This window comes from Molothrus ater, chromosome 34, assembly GCF_012460135.2.
Source record: "Molothrus ater isolate BHLD 08-10-18 breed brown headed cowbird chromosome 34, BPBGC_Mater_1.1, whole genome shotgun sequence".
In the NCBI taxonomy this organism is placed as follows: domain Eukaryota; kingdom Metazoa; phylum Chordata; class Aves; order Passeriformes; family Icteridae; genus Molothrus; species Molothrus ater.
The window spans coordinates 942,875-957,855 of record NC_071661.1 but is presented as its reverse complement, the minus strand read 5'-3'; the positions used below and the strand labels follow the sequence as shown (position 1 = coordinate 957,855).

Sequence of the window (14,981 nt, the reverse complement as noted above, 5' to 3'; positions counted from 1 at the left end):
AACAGGACTGCAGCAACAATTTAATGGGACTGCTGCCACCACCCTGACCAGCAACAGGGTGTCAGGTTATATCCTGACTCTGTCAGTTTAAGGCAGTGTTTCTGTAGCATTGCCTTGATCTTCATTTTCTTATTAAATTGTAATTCTGATTTAGACTCTCCCCCAGGTTTGCCTTCAAAAGAGTTCAAAAGACAATGTGCTGAAGCTGTGGCTGTTTTTAAGGGGGGCCCGGCTGAAGGGATTTAGAGTCCAGCCACCTTCAGTTATACCAGCACTCCCCTGGCACGAAGCCAGTGGCATGTGCCGACCGTGGGTGGGGCGAGAGGAAACAGTCACCGATATTGAAGCAACCACGCCGCAGGAGTGAAGAAAAGAGACGGCCCTCCTCTGCTGGGTGAATTAACTTGGTTTAATCCAGGGTAGGGGAAGTGCAGGGTGGCCACCCAAACGTGGCGAGCGTAGGAGGAGCCCCGGGCCCCTCCGGGGACCAGGTTTTACAGGGAAGGGGTGGGTACACAAGAAACCAATCACAGAACGAAAATTTGCATACATTGAAGACTGATGGGTGGTGTGGATCAATGGGGATAGGTCAGGGGAGGAGCCCAGGCCTACCAGCCAATCACTCGACACCCTAGCTGGAAGATTCTGGAACTTGGGGCGGGGTGCCGGTGATTGGCAGAAGGCCTGGGGAGGGGATACAAGGACAAATAAGGGATAATGAGGGAAAATGAGGAGGGGAAAACCGTGATTGACATAACTGGGGGTTTGAGCCAGACCAACTTGCCAAGCTAGGAGAGGGGGGAACGGAACAAACCAAACACAAACCACAACATCTCCCCCTTTTTTGTTTTAAAAAGAAAAGGAAGGGAGAAAACAAACAGTCCCTTATAATCAGGCGGCAGCTGTCTCTTGTGCTGTTTTAAAGTCCAGGCTTCCACCGCTCACGCTTTCAGAGTCTGAAGTCGAGGCAGGGTCCTCCTCGACATCTGAAAGCTCCAGATGGTTTATGTTGGCCGCTGAGGCATTCAGCAGAAGTCTCTTAACCAATCCCCACATTAGGGAGCAGGCGATGACAATTGCGAATATAACTAAAACAAAATATAAGACAGACCGAACTATGGACCCGGCCCATCCTGACAGTCCCCAGCCTCGATAAGGAGGACTGTCAGGAGGGTAATGATGGTCATCGGGTCCATGCAGGCGGGAGATCAACTAAAAAGAAACAGAAATATAAATTAAGAAGGTCTGGCTTGAGGGGGGGGGGGGTCAGGACCGTGGTCAATGGTGGCTCGCCCACCAGTTCCTCCGTTTCCGCCGCCAGCACGCCTCTGCTACCTGTGGGACCGGTTCCAGTTTTGCACCCCGCTTAGGGCGGTAGGGCTTGACCCACTTTGATGGAATCCATCTCGGACCTGAGGGAGTGGACACGCAAGCGTAACCCCTACCCCAGGTCACGAGATCAAATGGCCCTTCCGTTTTCCAGGTCTCCGGATCCTTAATGAGGACCGGGGGCCTGGCCCTAGGTCGCAGCTCCTCGTGCTTCCCGAAGTGTCGCACTATGGGCGGGTTGAGATTTTCAAAGGAGCAATTTAGAAAGTTGATAGTATACAACGCCCGTGCGAGACGGATGTGAGGGGACTCCACCTTCACTGCCGAATGCTGTTGCTCCAAAACCCTTTTAAGGCTCTGGTGGGTCCTCTCCACCACGGCTTGGCCTGTCGGGGAATAGGGGATGCCGGTCTTGTGTTCTATTCCCCATTGCTGTAGGAAGCTCCGCAGTTCCTTGGATTTGTAAGCTGGGCCGTTATCTGTTTTGATTACCTTAGGGATGCCCAGGACCGCGAATGCCTGAAGCATATGCTTCCTGCAATCCGCAGCCCTCTCACCTGTGTGGGCAGAGGCAAAGACAGCACTAGAGAAAGTGTCCACAGAGACATGTACAAACTTAAAGCGGCCGAATGATGGATAATGGGTTACGTCCATCTGCCACACCTCGCAGCTGGACAAACCACGGGGGTTAGCTCCGAGAGGGACAGAAGGGAGCTGGTGGGACTGGCAGTGAGGACATGTAGCTACAATGGCCTTGGCCTGTTCGCGCGTCAGATGGAACTGCCGAACCAGGCCAGGCGCATTCTGATGGAACAACTGGTGGCTGATCTTGGCTTGACTGAAGAGATCAGGGAGCGGGGCCACTTGAACAGGGGCGGCAAGGGCATCGGCACGCCGGTTGCCCTCCGCTATGAACCCCGGCAAATCGGTGTGTGATCTCACGTGCATGACATAAAAGGGTTGCTCTCGGTGGGAGACCAATTGAACCAATTTGGAGAGCAAGTCGTACAATTTTGGGTTTGACACCTCCTGCAGCACAGCATTTTCAGCTCTGGACACTACACCCGCTACATAGGCTGAATCCGTAACTAAATTGAAAGGTCCAGGGAACCTCTCAAAGGCTCTGACGACTGCGTCCAACTCGGCAATTTGAGGTGAACCTTCAACCTCGGTGACATCGGACTCCCACTCCCGAGTTTGGGGATTCCTCCAAGTCATGACTGACTTGTGGGATCTTCCAGACGCGTCAGTAAAAATGGTCATTGCCTTTAGAGGAGTTCTGCTCTGGATCGATTTTATAGATAATACGAACTCCTGATTGAATAATTTATGGGCCGGCCGATCAACACTAATTTGGCCGGAGTAGCTATCTAGAGCGAACTGCAAAGCTGCATTCGTTTGCAGGAGGCTGTCAATTACCTTTTGTTTTAGGTGGCCCGAATTTAATTTAAGAGGAATGTATATGCACGCAAGATCAACGCCTGCCAGCTCTCTGATCCTCAGCCTAGCTTTCCGGATCAACTCTGCCACCAGTTCAGCGGGCTGTGTCATTCTCTTGGACCGATGGTGGCTGAGGAACACCCACTCTATGATTAAGAGGGGGTCACTCGAGCCTCGGTCCCTGCCTTTGATGGCGTCGTCCCACTGAAAAATCACCCCGTGGAGGTGTGGCAGTTTGCCGCAAATAATGAATTTAAATGGCAGGCCCGGATGACAGCGGTGGGCCTGCCTAGCTGAAATGAGTCTCTGGATTTTCTCTAGTGCAATCCTCGCCTCTGGGGTAAGGGACCTGGGAGAACTTAGCTCCTCTCCCCCTCTCAATAAATTGAAAAGGGGGGCCAGGTCTTCTGTTGGTATGCCCAGCCAAGGTCTTACCCAATTCAAAGATCCACACAGCTGGTGAACATCCGCCAAGGTTTTGATAGTTGTTACAATAGCCAATTTCTGAGGAACAATGGTCCTCTTAGTAATTTCCAGGCCCAGATACTTCCAAGGCGGCACCCTTTGAATTTTTTCCTGTTGGAGCTCGAACCCTGCAGCAACCAGCGCATCGACTGTCAGGTCAAGGGCGTGGCCAAGTATGTCAGCGGTCGGGGCACACACCAGGATGTCATCCATGTAATGGTAAATGATGGCATTGTTTACCACTGCACGTATTGGGGACAGCAAGGAAGCGACGTACCATTGGCAGATCACTGGGCTGCACTTCATGCCTTGCGGGAGAACCCGCCAATGGTAGCGCTTGCTTGGGGACTCACGGTTGATGGAAGGAACCGTGAACGCAAAACGCGGGGCATCGTCCGGGTGGAGGGGAATTTGAAAAAAGCAATCCTTTATATCAATCACAGCCAATTCCCAATTTTGTGGGAGCATCGTTGGGGAGGGCATCCCTGGTTGGAGAGGCCCCATATCTTCTATAATGTTGTTGATTTGGCGGAGGTCGTGGAGAAGCCGCCACTTGTCCTTATTGGGCTTTTTGATGACAAACACGGGAGAATTCCACGGTGATGTGGTCTCCACGATATTGCCCTTAAGTAGTTGCTCCTCAACGAGCTCCTTGAGCGCCGCCAATTTCTGTTTATTAAGCGGCCACTGCACTACCTGGACTGGCTTATCTGATTTCCAATTGAGCTTCCAGGTAGGGCGCTCATCAGTGACCGCCGCCCGAAAAACCTGGGGAGCCGCTGGAAGGTCAATTCGGGCTCCCCACTGGGCTAGGAGGTCTCTCCCCCACAGGGGCTCCGTATAATCTAAAACGAATGGGCGTATAGAAGCCAATTGCCCATCAGGCCCCGTAATTTGCACGATGCTCTTAGATTGTCTGGCCAATTGTAAACCCCCAACACCACGGACGTGTCCAGGCGCGGTTTGCAACTCCCAATGCGACGGCCACTCCCGAGAAGGAATGACCGTGACATCCGCCCCAGTGTCCAAAAGGCCTTTTAGCTGTTTGCCTTCCCCCCCTTTTGTAATATAACAATCGAGGCAAGGTCTTTCGTGCCCCAAAACCTGGGCCCATGCGATGGTCGGCGTGGTGTTTTCTGATGTTTGATGTAAATCCCAGGTTATTTCAGGCACTGGGATTGCCTGAGCTACAATCTGCCTTTTAGGCAAAAAGATGGGGGGCTGGACACAGTGCAGGCCGACGGCGAATACCCCCGGGTCCGATGGTAAGAGGCCCGGGATAATGTTCACCGTCGGTGGTGTGTGCTTAGTATCACCGACCACAACATACTTGCAGCGAATCCGTCCCCAGTTACCTGGGCACTCCGGGTCGACAGCAACGAGTTGAAGGTCGGAGGTCCTCAGGTGGAGAGCCTCCGAGAGCCGCAACCTATAGGGTGCAAAAGCAGAAGCGGTCGTTAGCACAGGTCTTGTTTGAATTGGTAAAACAGAAGTCAAGTCCGGTAAGTATTGGTCACATTTAGTTGGCGGCGGTCCCTGATCTCCCTTCCCCCTACGCGATGATGATAAATGGCCCGCCTGATTTTTGTCAGCGCGCAGGGGGGCACTGCGCTCCGATTTTAGTTTTTTGGGGGGTTGGCCCCCAACTGTCCCTGCTCCCTTTTAAATTTGTAAAATTCTGCCCGTAGGGGGCAGTCCGGCATCCAATGTCCAGTCCTCCCACACAAATGGCAAGGTGCGGAGGACTTCGACGAAACAGCTGCTGCAACACCCTGCTCGGTGGAGGGCTCTTCTGCCGCGGCGACCCGGGGAGGTTGAATCCTCCTCTTTTCGCTGTCCCTGGTGGTCAGTAGCGGGACCTTACGCGCGCACACTTCCAACATATCAGCCATCTGTGGTGCCGGGTGGAGGGGCAGGCTGAGGATGGCATCCCTGCATGCCTGGTTGGCATTTGAGGACGCCACCTCCCGCAAGATGGTGCTTCTAGCTCCTTCGTCCGACACCTGATGTTCAATGGCCTTCCTCAACTTCTCCACGAAGTCAAGGAAGGCCTCGTCTGGACCCTGAAAGATTCTAGAAAAGGCAGTTGGGGGCGCGCCCCCCGGCAGCAACAAAAAGGCTTTTTCTGCGGCAGCTGCCGACGCTTTAAGAGCCTCCCGGGGAAGGGTACTCGCCTGGGAGTGCCCATCTTCCCAGTCCCCGGTCCCCAGGAGCTGGTCGATGGCCAAAGGGCGACCTGTGAAATCAACTCCCGATTGGGGTTGACTCCACAGGCTTGGGAGGGCTTCAGTCACCCCCCTCCTCCAGGCGGCTTCCCACATTACCCGCTCGGATGGATTCAGCAGGCAAGTGAAAAGCCGCCGGACATCGAAGGGGGTGATCTCTGCTTCGGAGAGTGTTGCTTCCAAAACTCCCCGGAAGTATTCACTCTCCCGGCCGTACTCCTTTTGGGCTTTGACCAGCTCCTTAATTTGTGAATGACTTAATGGGACCCATTGGCGACGCACTCCCCCACCCGCTTCTGGCTGGTAAACAACCGGAGCCGCCGATGGTACAGTGGCCGGCTCCGGTTCCCGGCCTTTGGCCCCCCCCCCCCCGGGCCCCGAACCGTGGGAACCGGAGGGAGGGGCGTGGGAACCGGAAGAAGGGGAGGAGGGGGCGTGGCGGGAGACTGGGTGGCCCGATGACGAGGGGCCGTCCCCGGAGGCGGGAGCAGGAGGCGGGGCACAGTGGCAAGCGGTGGGCGGGGAAAGGGGCGGGATTGTGGGAGGAACGATGGGAGGAGCTATCGTGGGAAAGGGAGGCGGGGAAACGAGATGGGAGGGGTCAGATAGAGGGTGGAGCTGGGGGGAGGTCGGGAGGGAAGGGGCGGGGAAAGGGGAGTGGCCGAGAGGCAGGAAGGGGTTGGAACTTGGAAGAAAAGGATTCTGGGATGAGGATGGGGGTTTTCCCGCCATCTCGACCATGCGGTCACCTCCATTTTGGGCCACGCCGCGGCCATCTTGTGAAACCAGAGGCGACCCGGGGCAAACTGGGGATTCAACGAACTGGGGTACATAACTCTGGGGTTTGGGGACAGGAGCAGGGGAGGCAGGACAAGTCGAGGAGCCCCCGAGAGTTTGGCCAGAACTCTCGGGGCGGGGGGACCGGGTATTCTGGAGAGGGCCAGGGGATGATGGAACGCCCTGCGCCTGGCTGGTCTGGGGGGGTGCCCCCTCCAGAATCCCGGTTTTAAGTTTGGGTATACGGGAAGGGGTATTCGGGACAGAGGGTGAGGAAACCGAACTGGGGTGCGAAACCGAACTGGGGCAACGTTTAACTCGAACTGTGGCCTGTTCTGAGCTCCCTTCTTCTTTTAATATTTTTCTAATTTGGGCAACAAGCCTGGCCAATTGTATGAGGGAAGCGTCGCCTGGCCTGAACAACTCCGAGAGTCGAGTTTTAACCCTCCGCCAAAAGGCCGGATTTTTGATCAGGTCAGGCGAAACCTCCGGGAACTCAGAAGAGACCCATTTTATTAATTTTTCAACAACAGGTTTTTCATAAACAATTCCCCCCCCAACAAGGATTCCCTCAACTTGGATAATAAGTCTCTTTTGGGCAGTGGACAGCTTAGCACCCATAGCTAGTAGAGACTTCCCACGAAGTCAAATGTCCACTAAGAACTTCGAGCCCAATCTGTCACGCAAAAGGAAAAACGAAAACTAAAAGGTGACCACCCACCGGCCCCTGCCTGTAAAATCAAGGGAGGGCGGCAGAACACCCTGGGGACTGGGGAGGACGACAGGGAGAGCGGCGAAACACTCACGTGTCCGGTGGGCGATCAAAGGAAAGCGCGGCGAAGCGGGTCCTGCGGCCGGACGGCTCGGGGTGCTCGAGGTCCCGTCCGGTCCCCGGGGAGCGCTGCCTCAGAGGGCCTGCTCACCTCGGGGTGCTGCTGCGTCCAAAGGACGGAGTCCAAAATCCGTAGGGTCCTTGCGAAGATTGTAAGTCCAGGCTCTACTGGTCCCGAATCCGGCCGACCAGGAGCAGGCAATCGATGCAGAGGGGCCCCACGTTGGGCGCCAGCAACTGAAGCTGTGGCTGTTTTTAAGGGGGGCCCGGCTGAAGGGATTTAGAGTCCAGCCACCTTCAGTTATACCAGCACTCCCCTGGCACGAAGCCAGTGGCATGTGCCGACCGTGGGTGGGGCGAGAGGAAACAGTCACCGATATTGAAGCAACCACGCCGCAGGAGTGAAGAAAAGAGACGGCCCTCCTCTGCTGGGTGAATTAACTTGGTTTAATCCAGGGTAGGGGAAGTGCAGGGTGGCCACCCAAACGTGGCGAGCGGAGGAGGAGCCCCGGGCCCCTCCGGGGACCAGGTTTTACAGGGAAGGGGTGGGTACACAAGAAACCAATCACAGAACGAAAATTTGCATACATTGAAGACTGATGGGTGGTGTGGATCAATGGGGATAGGTCAGGGGAGGAGCCCAGGCCTACCAGCCAATCACTCGACACCCTAGCTGGAAGATTCTGGAACTTGGGGCGGGGTGCCGGTGATTGGCAGAAGGCCTGGGGAGGGGATACAAGGACAAATAAGGGATAATGAGGGAAAATGAGGAGGGGAAAACCGTGATTGACATAACTGGGGGTTTGAGCCAGACCAACTTGCCAAGCTAGGAGAGGGGGGAACGGAACAAACCAAACACAAACCACAACAATGTGCGAAACCTTTGTTTGGTCCCCGAAACAGGATTTCCCATTCCCAAATCTCGATTGGATGGACGAGGAGGCTGTGAGAAACAGGAAGGAGCCCTGGGACACGCAGGCAGGTGAGGAGGAAGTCAGAGCCCCTTTCCCCCTCTCTCCTGCTCCATCTCCCAGCCCAGCACAGCCCCTGGCTGCAGGACAACCCTGCTGCCAACCCCGTCCTGCCGGGGATGCACTGGGGGGATCTCCTTCCCCTTCCCTCTGGCACGGAGGCAAATCCCATACTCTCCTTGTCCTTCCTCCCCCAGGGAAGAAGCTGAGGATGGAGACCAGGGAGGACAAATCCCCACAGCAAATCCTCCTGGAAGAGGCAGTTTTGAGTGGCTCCACACTGCAGAATTCCAACGTGGAGGAAAAGCCCCAGAGATCCCACTGGAGGAGGGGCTCAAAACCCAGCCCATGGTGCTGTGAGGAGGAAAGACCCACCCTGAGCCAGGAAGGTGGGCAGAGCTTCAGCCAGAGCTCAGAGCTGGTGGCCCATGGGCAGCTTCACAATGGGGAGAAGCCCCACAAGTGCTTGGAGTGTGGGAAGAGCTTCAGCAAGAGGAACCACCTGATCCGCCACCAGATGATCCACACTGGGGAATGGCCCTACGAGTGTGGGGAGTGTGGGAAGGGCTTCAGCTGCAGCTCTGCCCTCATCATCCACCAACGCATCCACACTGGGAAGAGGCCCTACGAGTGTCCCCAGTGTCAGAAGAGGTTTCATAGAAGCTCCCATCTCCTCCAACTCCAGCGGATTCACACCCAGGAGAGGCCCTTCCTTTGCCCTGACTGTGGGAAGGGCTTCAAGCACAACTGCAATCTCGTCACCCACCGGCGCATCCACACTGGGGAGAGGCCCTACAAATGTCCCCAGTGTGGGAAGAGCTTCACCACAAGTTCTCATATGAAAAGACACCGACAGAGGCACCAGTAAGGGAAGCCCTGCAAATGCCTCGATTGCAGCAACAGCTTCATGCACCACTCCAGCTTCATCCCCCATGGGAGAACCCACATTGGGAAGAGCCTTGGTGATCCATGTTCCCTGTGATCCATGCTAGGAAGACACCGGCTGTGCCCGGCCCCGAGAGCACTCAGGCCCTGCAGCAACACCAGGGCCACCAGGGCAGTGGGGCAGGGCCACGGCAGCAGCACTGGCAACACCAAGTGCTGCTGCTGCTGCTGCTGGGCACAGCTGCTGGGCCAGCACTGATCTGCCCCAGCTCTGCACACAGACATTGCTGCTGCAGCTCCAGAGAAGGCAACAAAAGGACATCTCTGCAGAAAACTCTGCTGGGACATCCTTTAGTTCCTTTACAACCATCAAGAGTGCATAGCCCCTCATTGACACAGTCTGTGGCCACAGGGAAGGTGAAGAGAAACAAAATGAAAAATGGTACAATAAATGAGATTTATTTGTGGAAAAGATTAAAAACCTAAAATAAAAAGAGAAAGAACTTCCAAAATTAAACCAACATGTACAATCTAAGATGACTTTTATTACAAGTGATTTGCAGAAATTGGCCAGGAGTTTATTATTTCTGAAAGCATCCAGAAATCAGTCTCCTCACAGCAGCCTTGAGCTCCTGGTTCCTCAGGCTGTAGATGAGGGGGTTCAGGGCTGGAGGCACCACCGAGTACAGAACTGACAGTGACAGATCCAAGGATGGGGAGGACAGGGACGGGGGCTTCAGGTAGGCAAATTTTCCAGTGCGGAGGAACAGGGAGAGCACGGCCAGGTGAGGGAGGCAGGTGGAAAAGGCTTTGTGCCGTCCCTGCTCAGAGGGGATCCTCAGCATAGCCCTGAAAATTTGCACATAAGAGAAAACAATTAACACAAGACAACCAAATACCAAAGACACACTAACAGCAAGAAGTCCCAGTTCCCTGAGGTTGGATTTGGAGCAGGACAGTTTGAGGATCTGTGGGATTTCACAGAAGAACTGGCCCAGGGCATTGCCATGGCACAGGGGCAGGGAAAATGTATTGGCCGTGTGCATGAGAGCATTGAGAAAGGCACTGGCCCAGGCAGCTGCTGCCATGTGGGCACAAGCTCTGCTGCCCAGGAGGGTCCCGTAGTGCAGGGGGTTGCAGATGGACACGTAGCGGTCGTAGCACATGATGGTCAGCAGATAAAACTCTGTTGAAATGAAGAAGAGAAAGAAAAAGAGCTGTGCAGCACATCCAGTGTAGGAGATGTTGCTGGTGTCCCAGAGGGAATTGTGCATGGCTTTGGGGACAGTGGTGCAGATGGAGCCCAGGTCGCTGAGGGCCAGGTTGAGCAGGAAGAAGAACATGGGCGTGTGCAGGTGGTGGCCGCAGGCTACGGCGCTGATGATGAGGCCGTTGCCCAGGAGGGCAGCCAGGGAGATGCCCAGCAAGAGGCAGAAGTGCAGGAGCTGCAGCTGCCGCGTGTCTGCCAATGCCAGCAGGAGGAAGTGCCTGATGCAGCTGCTGTTGGACATTTGCTGGGGCTGCACATGGGCACCTGTTCATGGAGAAAGGACAGTGACAAGTCAGGAGAGGCTGCTTGGAGCCAAACCTGGGCCATTCCCTGTAGACAATGCCTACAGCTGGGACACACTTACCCTTCTACCTGCTGTGGGAAAACCTTTGGCTGCAATCAGAGCACAGTCACACTCCTGGGTCACCCTGGGATAAACCAGACCCTGCCCAGAGCAGAGGGATCCCTGAATCTCTCACCCTCTCTCAAGGTCTCTGGGCAAGGTCTCAGCACCCCCTTGTGCCAAGGACACTCACGGCTCCCTGGGCAAACCCAGCAGCATTTCCTCAGCTGTGGCAGCTCTGCCCTTCCCCGTGGGACATTCAGGGAACTCCCAGAGGCTCTGGCACAGATTGCACCCAGGAGGGCAGCTCAGAGCCTGGCAGGGCACAGCAAGGAGATTCCTGGCTGTGCCCATGATGGGATCTCAGGGAGGGGGCTCAGCTCATTCCCCTTTCCCATGGACTGCTTTGCCCACAGCCCCACAGGTGCCAGGGGAGCTTGGACACCCCATTCCCATGGACAGCCCTGCCTGGCAGGAATGCCAAGGGCAGTGCCTGACTCAGCTGCTGCAGATGCCAGAGCCTCCCTGAGAGCAGCAGATAACAGTGCCAATGTCAGGGCAGTGCAGAACCCAGAGCAGATGTTGTGGTGCTGTGCCTGAGAGGGCAGGGCAGAGACAGCCGGGCACTCAGGACAGTGTTCCCGTGCCCAGCTGTGCCCGGCACCTCCCACACACCAACAGTGCCCTCCTGCCCCAGCCCTGCTCTCTCCAGCCCCCTCTGCTTCCCTGAGCATCTCCCTGGGCCTGGACATTCCCTGCTGAGAGGAGCCTTGTCCCTGCCAGCGCTCACAGAGCCCATCCCAGCCTGCGTGCCCTGGCTGGGGCCCTACAGAAACCTGCTTGTGTGCAGGGCCCTGGCTGGGGCAGGCTCTGTATGCAGCTGGGCAAGGGCAGCTCAGGAGAGCCCTGCTGGGCCCTGCAAAGGTGATGCTGCTGCTGTGCAGGGCTGAGGAGTGGCTGAGGGCCCTTTGGGAGGCTCCCAGCAGAGAGACTGATCAACTTAATTTACAGTTCTGCAGTCCCTGTAAAAGATCAAACATTCCTTTGATGATCCTGTGTGTCCCTTTCAACTCAGAATGTCCTGGGATTCTTGGATTATAATTCCTGTTCTGCTTCTCTCATCCCCTTGTTTTTTATAATCAAAAGAGAAAAAAAATTCCCTTGCAACAGTGTTAGAACAGTAAAGTAAAAACCAGACATAAATTGGAAGCTTCCAGGTGTCCCAGTGGGGATGGGGCACACCTGGGACCTGATTTCAAAAATTTATTAAGGTTGATTAATTAGGATATTTAACAGGAACATCCAATAGGAGATTCACTTACCCCAGTTACACGCCCCTGGCTCAATCCATTGGATTAGGTCCAAGGGCTTCTTTGCCTTCACTTTTTGTTATGACTGCTCACATTCTGGTCAAAAATCAAAATGTTCTTCTTGTAGGTCCTCTTCCTGATAATAAGACTATACAGGATACTATATGTATTGTATACTATATGTATTTCAGGAATGCATTTAGACAATCAGCTTATTTTTCTAAAATCAAAGAAAAAGGTTAGGGAAAATAATAAAGTTAATAAAGGATTATAGTTATAGATGTATATAATAGTAATAGAGTTCATTAAGAGTTTAATAGACCTAAAAAAGGAATATAGATTTATAACTATGTAATAGTAATTTGTAGAGCTACAAATATATGAAAATTGTATAAAATAAAAAAAATCTTTTTGCCCAATGTTCCCATCCTTCTCCAAGCAGGAAATTGAAAACACTCTCAGGAAAGCTCCTGATCTTTACAGCAATCCCAGGCTTACCTTCTTTGGGAAGTGCCCTGCGGAGCTGTGCCCAGGCTGGTCTGGAGCAGGGAGCAGCCCTGCCCCACCCAGCCCCTCTCAGCAGCAGCCCCTGCCCTGCTCAGGGCGGCTCCTTCCCCCCAGAGCTTCTGCCCAGCGCTGGGAGCAGCTGCCAGGGCTGGCTGAGAGCTGTCCCTGGCAGGCAGCAGAGTCCCTGCCCCATCACAGTGCCCTGGGCTGCAGGACCCTGCTCTGCAGGACAGCCCTGGGCACCCCTGGCTGCTCTGCACAAGAGACAAGCAGAGAATGTACTCACAGGCTCTGCAGGCATTGGCATGTTCCAGCTGCAGGAGATGGCTCCAGGAGCTGCAGCTGCACTGTCCTGCAGCCAGAGGTTCCTGTGCCAAGGGCTGGCAGTGATTGTGCCCCAGGCACTTCTCAGCCCCTTCCCAGCCCTGACTGATTGAAGCTCTCTGTGCCTCTGTGCTGTGCCCGGGCTGGCTGCAGGCAGTGCCCCAGCCCTGCTGGGCTGGCAGAAGAGCTGCTCATCAAGAGAAATGTGCTTTTGAAGCTCTTCTTGGTGACCAGGAGCTGCCTCTGGGCCAGGAGCCCAGCCCAGCTCAGCAGCACATACACAGCACAAGGACTTTAATCAGCCTCTGGGGCTTTGTGCTCAGGCCCTGAACATCAGTCCCTGAGAGGGAGCTGAAGAAACCTCTCCAGAACTCCAAGGCAGAATCCAACTCCAAACTTTCTTGGACTTTTAATGGGTCCCAGAGAGGGAAACGACAGAGCAAGTGTCCCCAGGCCCCAGTCAGAGCAGAGAACTGCAGGCAGTGATGACAGATGGGGACACAGAGAAGCCAAGTCTTGGTGCCCTGGGGCAGAGCAGGGTCTGTGCCACCAAGGGCTGGGAGGAGACACCTTGTCCTGAGGCCCTGGGGCCTCCTGGCACAGCCCCAGCCAGGCTGGGCACTGTCAGCCCCTTGTGCTGCCCTCAGCATCCCCCCCTAGCCCACATCCCAGTGGCCTCAAGGATCTGCTGCAAGGAGTCCCTGGGGAGCCTTGCTCAGCAATGGCCCTGGGGGCTCCTTCATGCTCCCTGCAGGGACTGCAGCTTTTTCAAAGGACTTTGGGTTTGGCTTTTGCCTTGGAGTCTCTGAGAGGTTTGTGCAATCATGGCCTCCAATTATCTGCTGCAATTAGTCCCTGGAGAGGCTTTGTCAGTAACAACACTCAGTGGGGCTCATTAATACTTCAGGGTACTTCAGTTATTTGAAGGTACTTGGTGTTTCCCTTTTGATACAGACTCTGTGAGAGGTTTGTGCAATCATGGCCCCAATTATCTGCTTTAACGAGTCCCTGGAGAGCTTTGTACTGACACTCAGTGGGGCTCATTAATACTTTGAGATACTCAAGGTTTTTGAGGTAGTTTGGATTTTCCTTTCTACACTGAGTCTCTGAGAGGATTTCATGCCATCCTGGCCTCCAATTCTCTCCTCCAAGGAGTCCATGAGGAGCCCCTTTAGGGATGGACCTCAGTGGGACCCATTCATGCCTTGAGACACTTTGAGTTTTTCCTCTGCCTTTGACTCCTGCAAAGGTTTGTGCAATCCCCTCTCAGGCCCTGAGGTTCCAGACTCAGCTCCAAATGCACCACGGGGCTCATTAGGATCAAGCAAGTCCTGACAAACCATGGCTCTGCATTGATTTCCCTCTGCTCTCGTGCAGTTCATCAGGATGATTTCCTTTAACAGTTATGGAGAAATATTTCAAAGATCTTCTAAGAACTATGTATTCCTATTTGAAAGGGTGTCTTTATTGCTGTTCTTATTACACAGGATGTGATTGCAGCATTCTGTGATTGATATTGATCCAGGGACTCTCCTAAGGAGGTCTGGCCTGGTCAGAGAAGCTTTGCCTTGAGGTCTGACCCAGTGTGGACAACCTTGCTCCACATTCCTCAACCCCATCCTGTCTCTCCTCACTCACCTGGGACCTGCTGTGCTCAGAGAACTGGATTCACAAAGCCAAAGAGCGGCTTTGCTTCTTTTATTTTTTCAAGCAATCTAAAACTCTTTGAGGTTCCCCATTGCAAACCGACACCCTCCTCAAGTGTGTGCCAAGCCCAAGGTGCCACCGAGACCACTCCAGACCTGCCCTGGGCCAGCTGTGAGGGTGGATCATCATCCCAGCCTGCACTGGGCCATTGCAAGGGACTGTTGCCATGGACACTGCACTCACCCCACTGCTGGCTTTGGCTGCCATGGCAACCCCCATCAGTTCAGGTTTCCTTGGAAACCAGCCCAAGGAGCCATTTCTGCAGCCAGGTTCCATGGCCCCTTGCCTGCAGAGCTGTTGCTGCCCTGGGCTGCCATGGCAACCCTGAGGACAAAGCGGTGCCAGGGCTGTTCCAGGTACAATTGCAGTGACACTCGTTGGTGCCACCAGGTGCCATGGCAACGGCCACGGGGACCCATTCCTTAGATTGGTGCCAAGGCAACCAATGCCCGGAGCCGGACCTTGCTCAGGGCTGGTGTCAGTGCCCAGGGCCAGAGGGGATCCCTTGCTGGGGGCTGTGCCATGGCCACCTGCCCTGTGCCGCGCTGGCCGCTCGGGCACCAGGAACCAGCAGCCAAGGGCACTGCCAGGGCCAA

The 14,981-nt window shown here is 54.7% G+C and overlaps 2 protein-coding genes across 2 annotated transcripts; both read right to left on the bottom strand.

Moving 5' to 3' along the window:
• Positions 1 to 466: 466 nt before the first annotated feature.
• Positions 467 to 6,235, bottom strand: LOC118700690 (splicing factor, proline- and glutamine-rich-like). Its single transcript, XM_054518115.1, has 3 exons — positions 6,209 to 6,235; positions 5,559 to 6,077; positions 467 to 1,212 (listed from the first exon to the last, which is right to left on the bottom strand). Exons 1-3 carry the CDS (start codon positions 6,233 to 6,235, stop codon positions 892 to 894), a joined length of 867 nt encoding a protein of 288 aa, XP_054374090.1. The 3' UTR covers positions 467 to 891.
• Positions 6,236 to 9,505: 3,270 nt separating this feature from the next.
• LOC129047053 (olfactory receptor 14J1-like) lies at positions 9,506 to 10,435 on the bottom strand. The gene has a single exon (XM_054518114.1). It carries the CDS (start codon positions 10,433 to 10,435, stop codon positions 9,506 to 9,508), a length of 930 nt encoding a protein of 309 aa, XP_054374089.1.
• Positions 10,436 to 14,981: the final 4,546 nt, after the last annotated feature.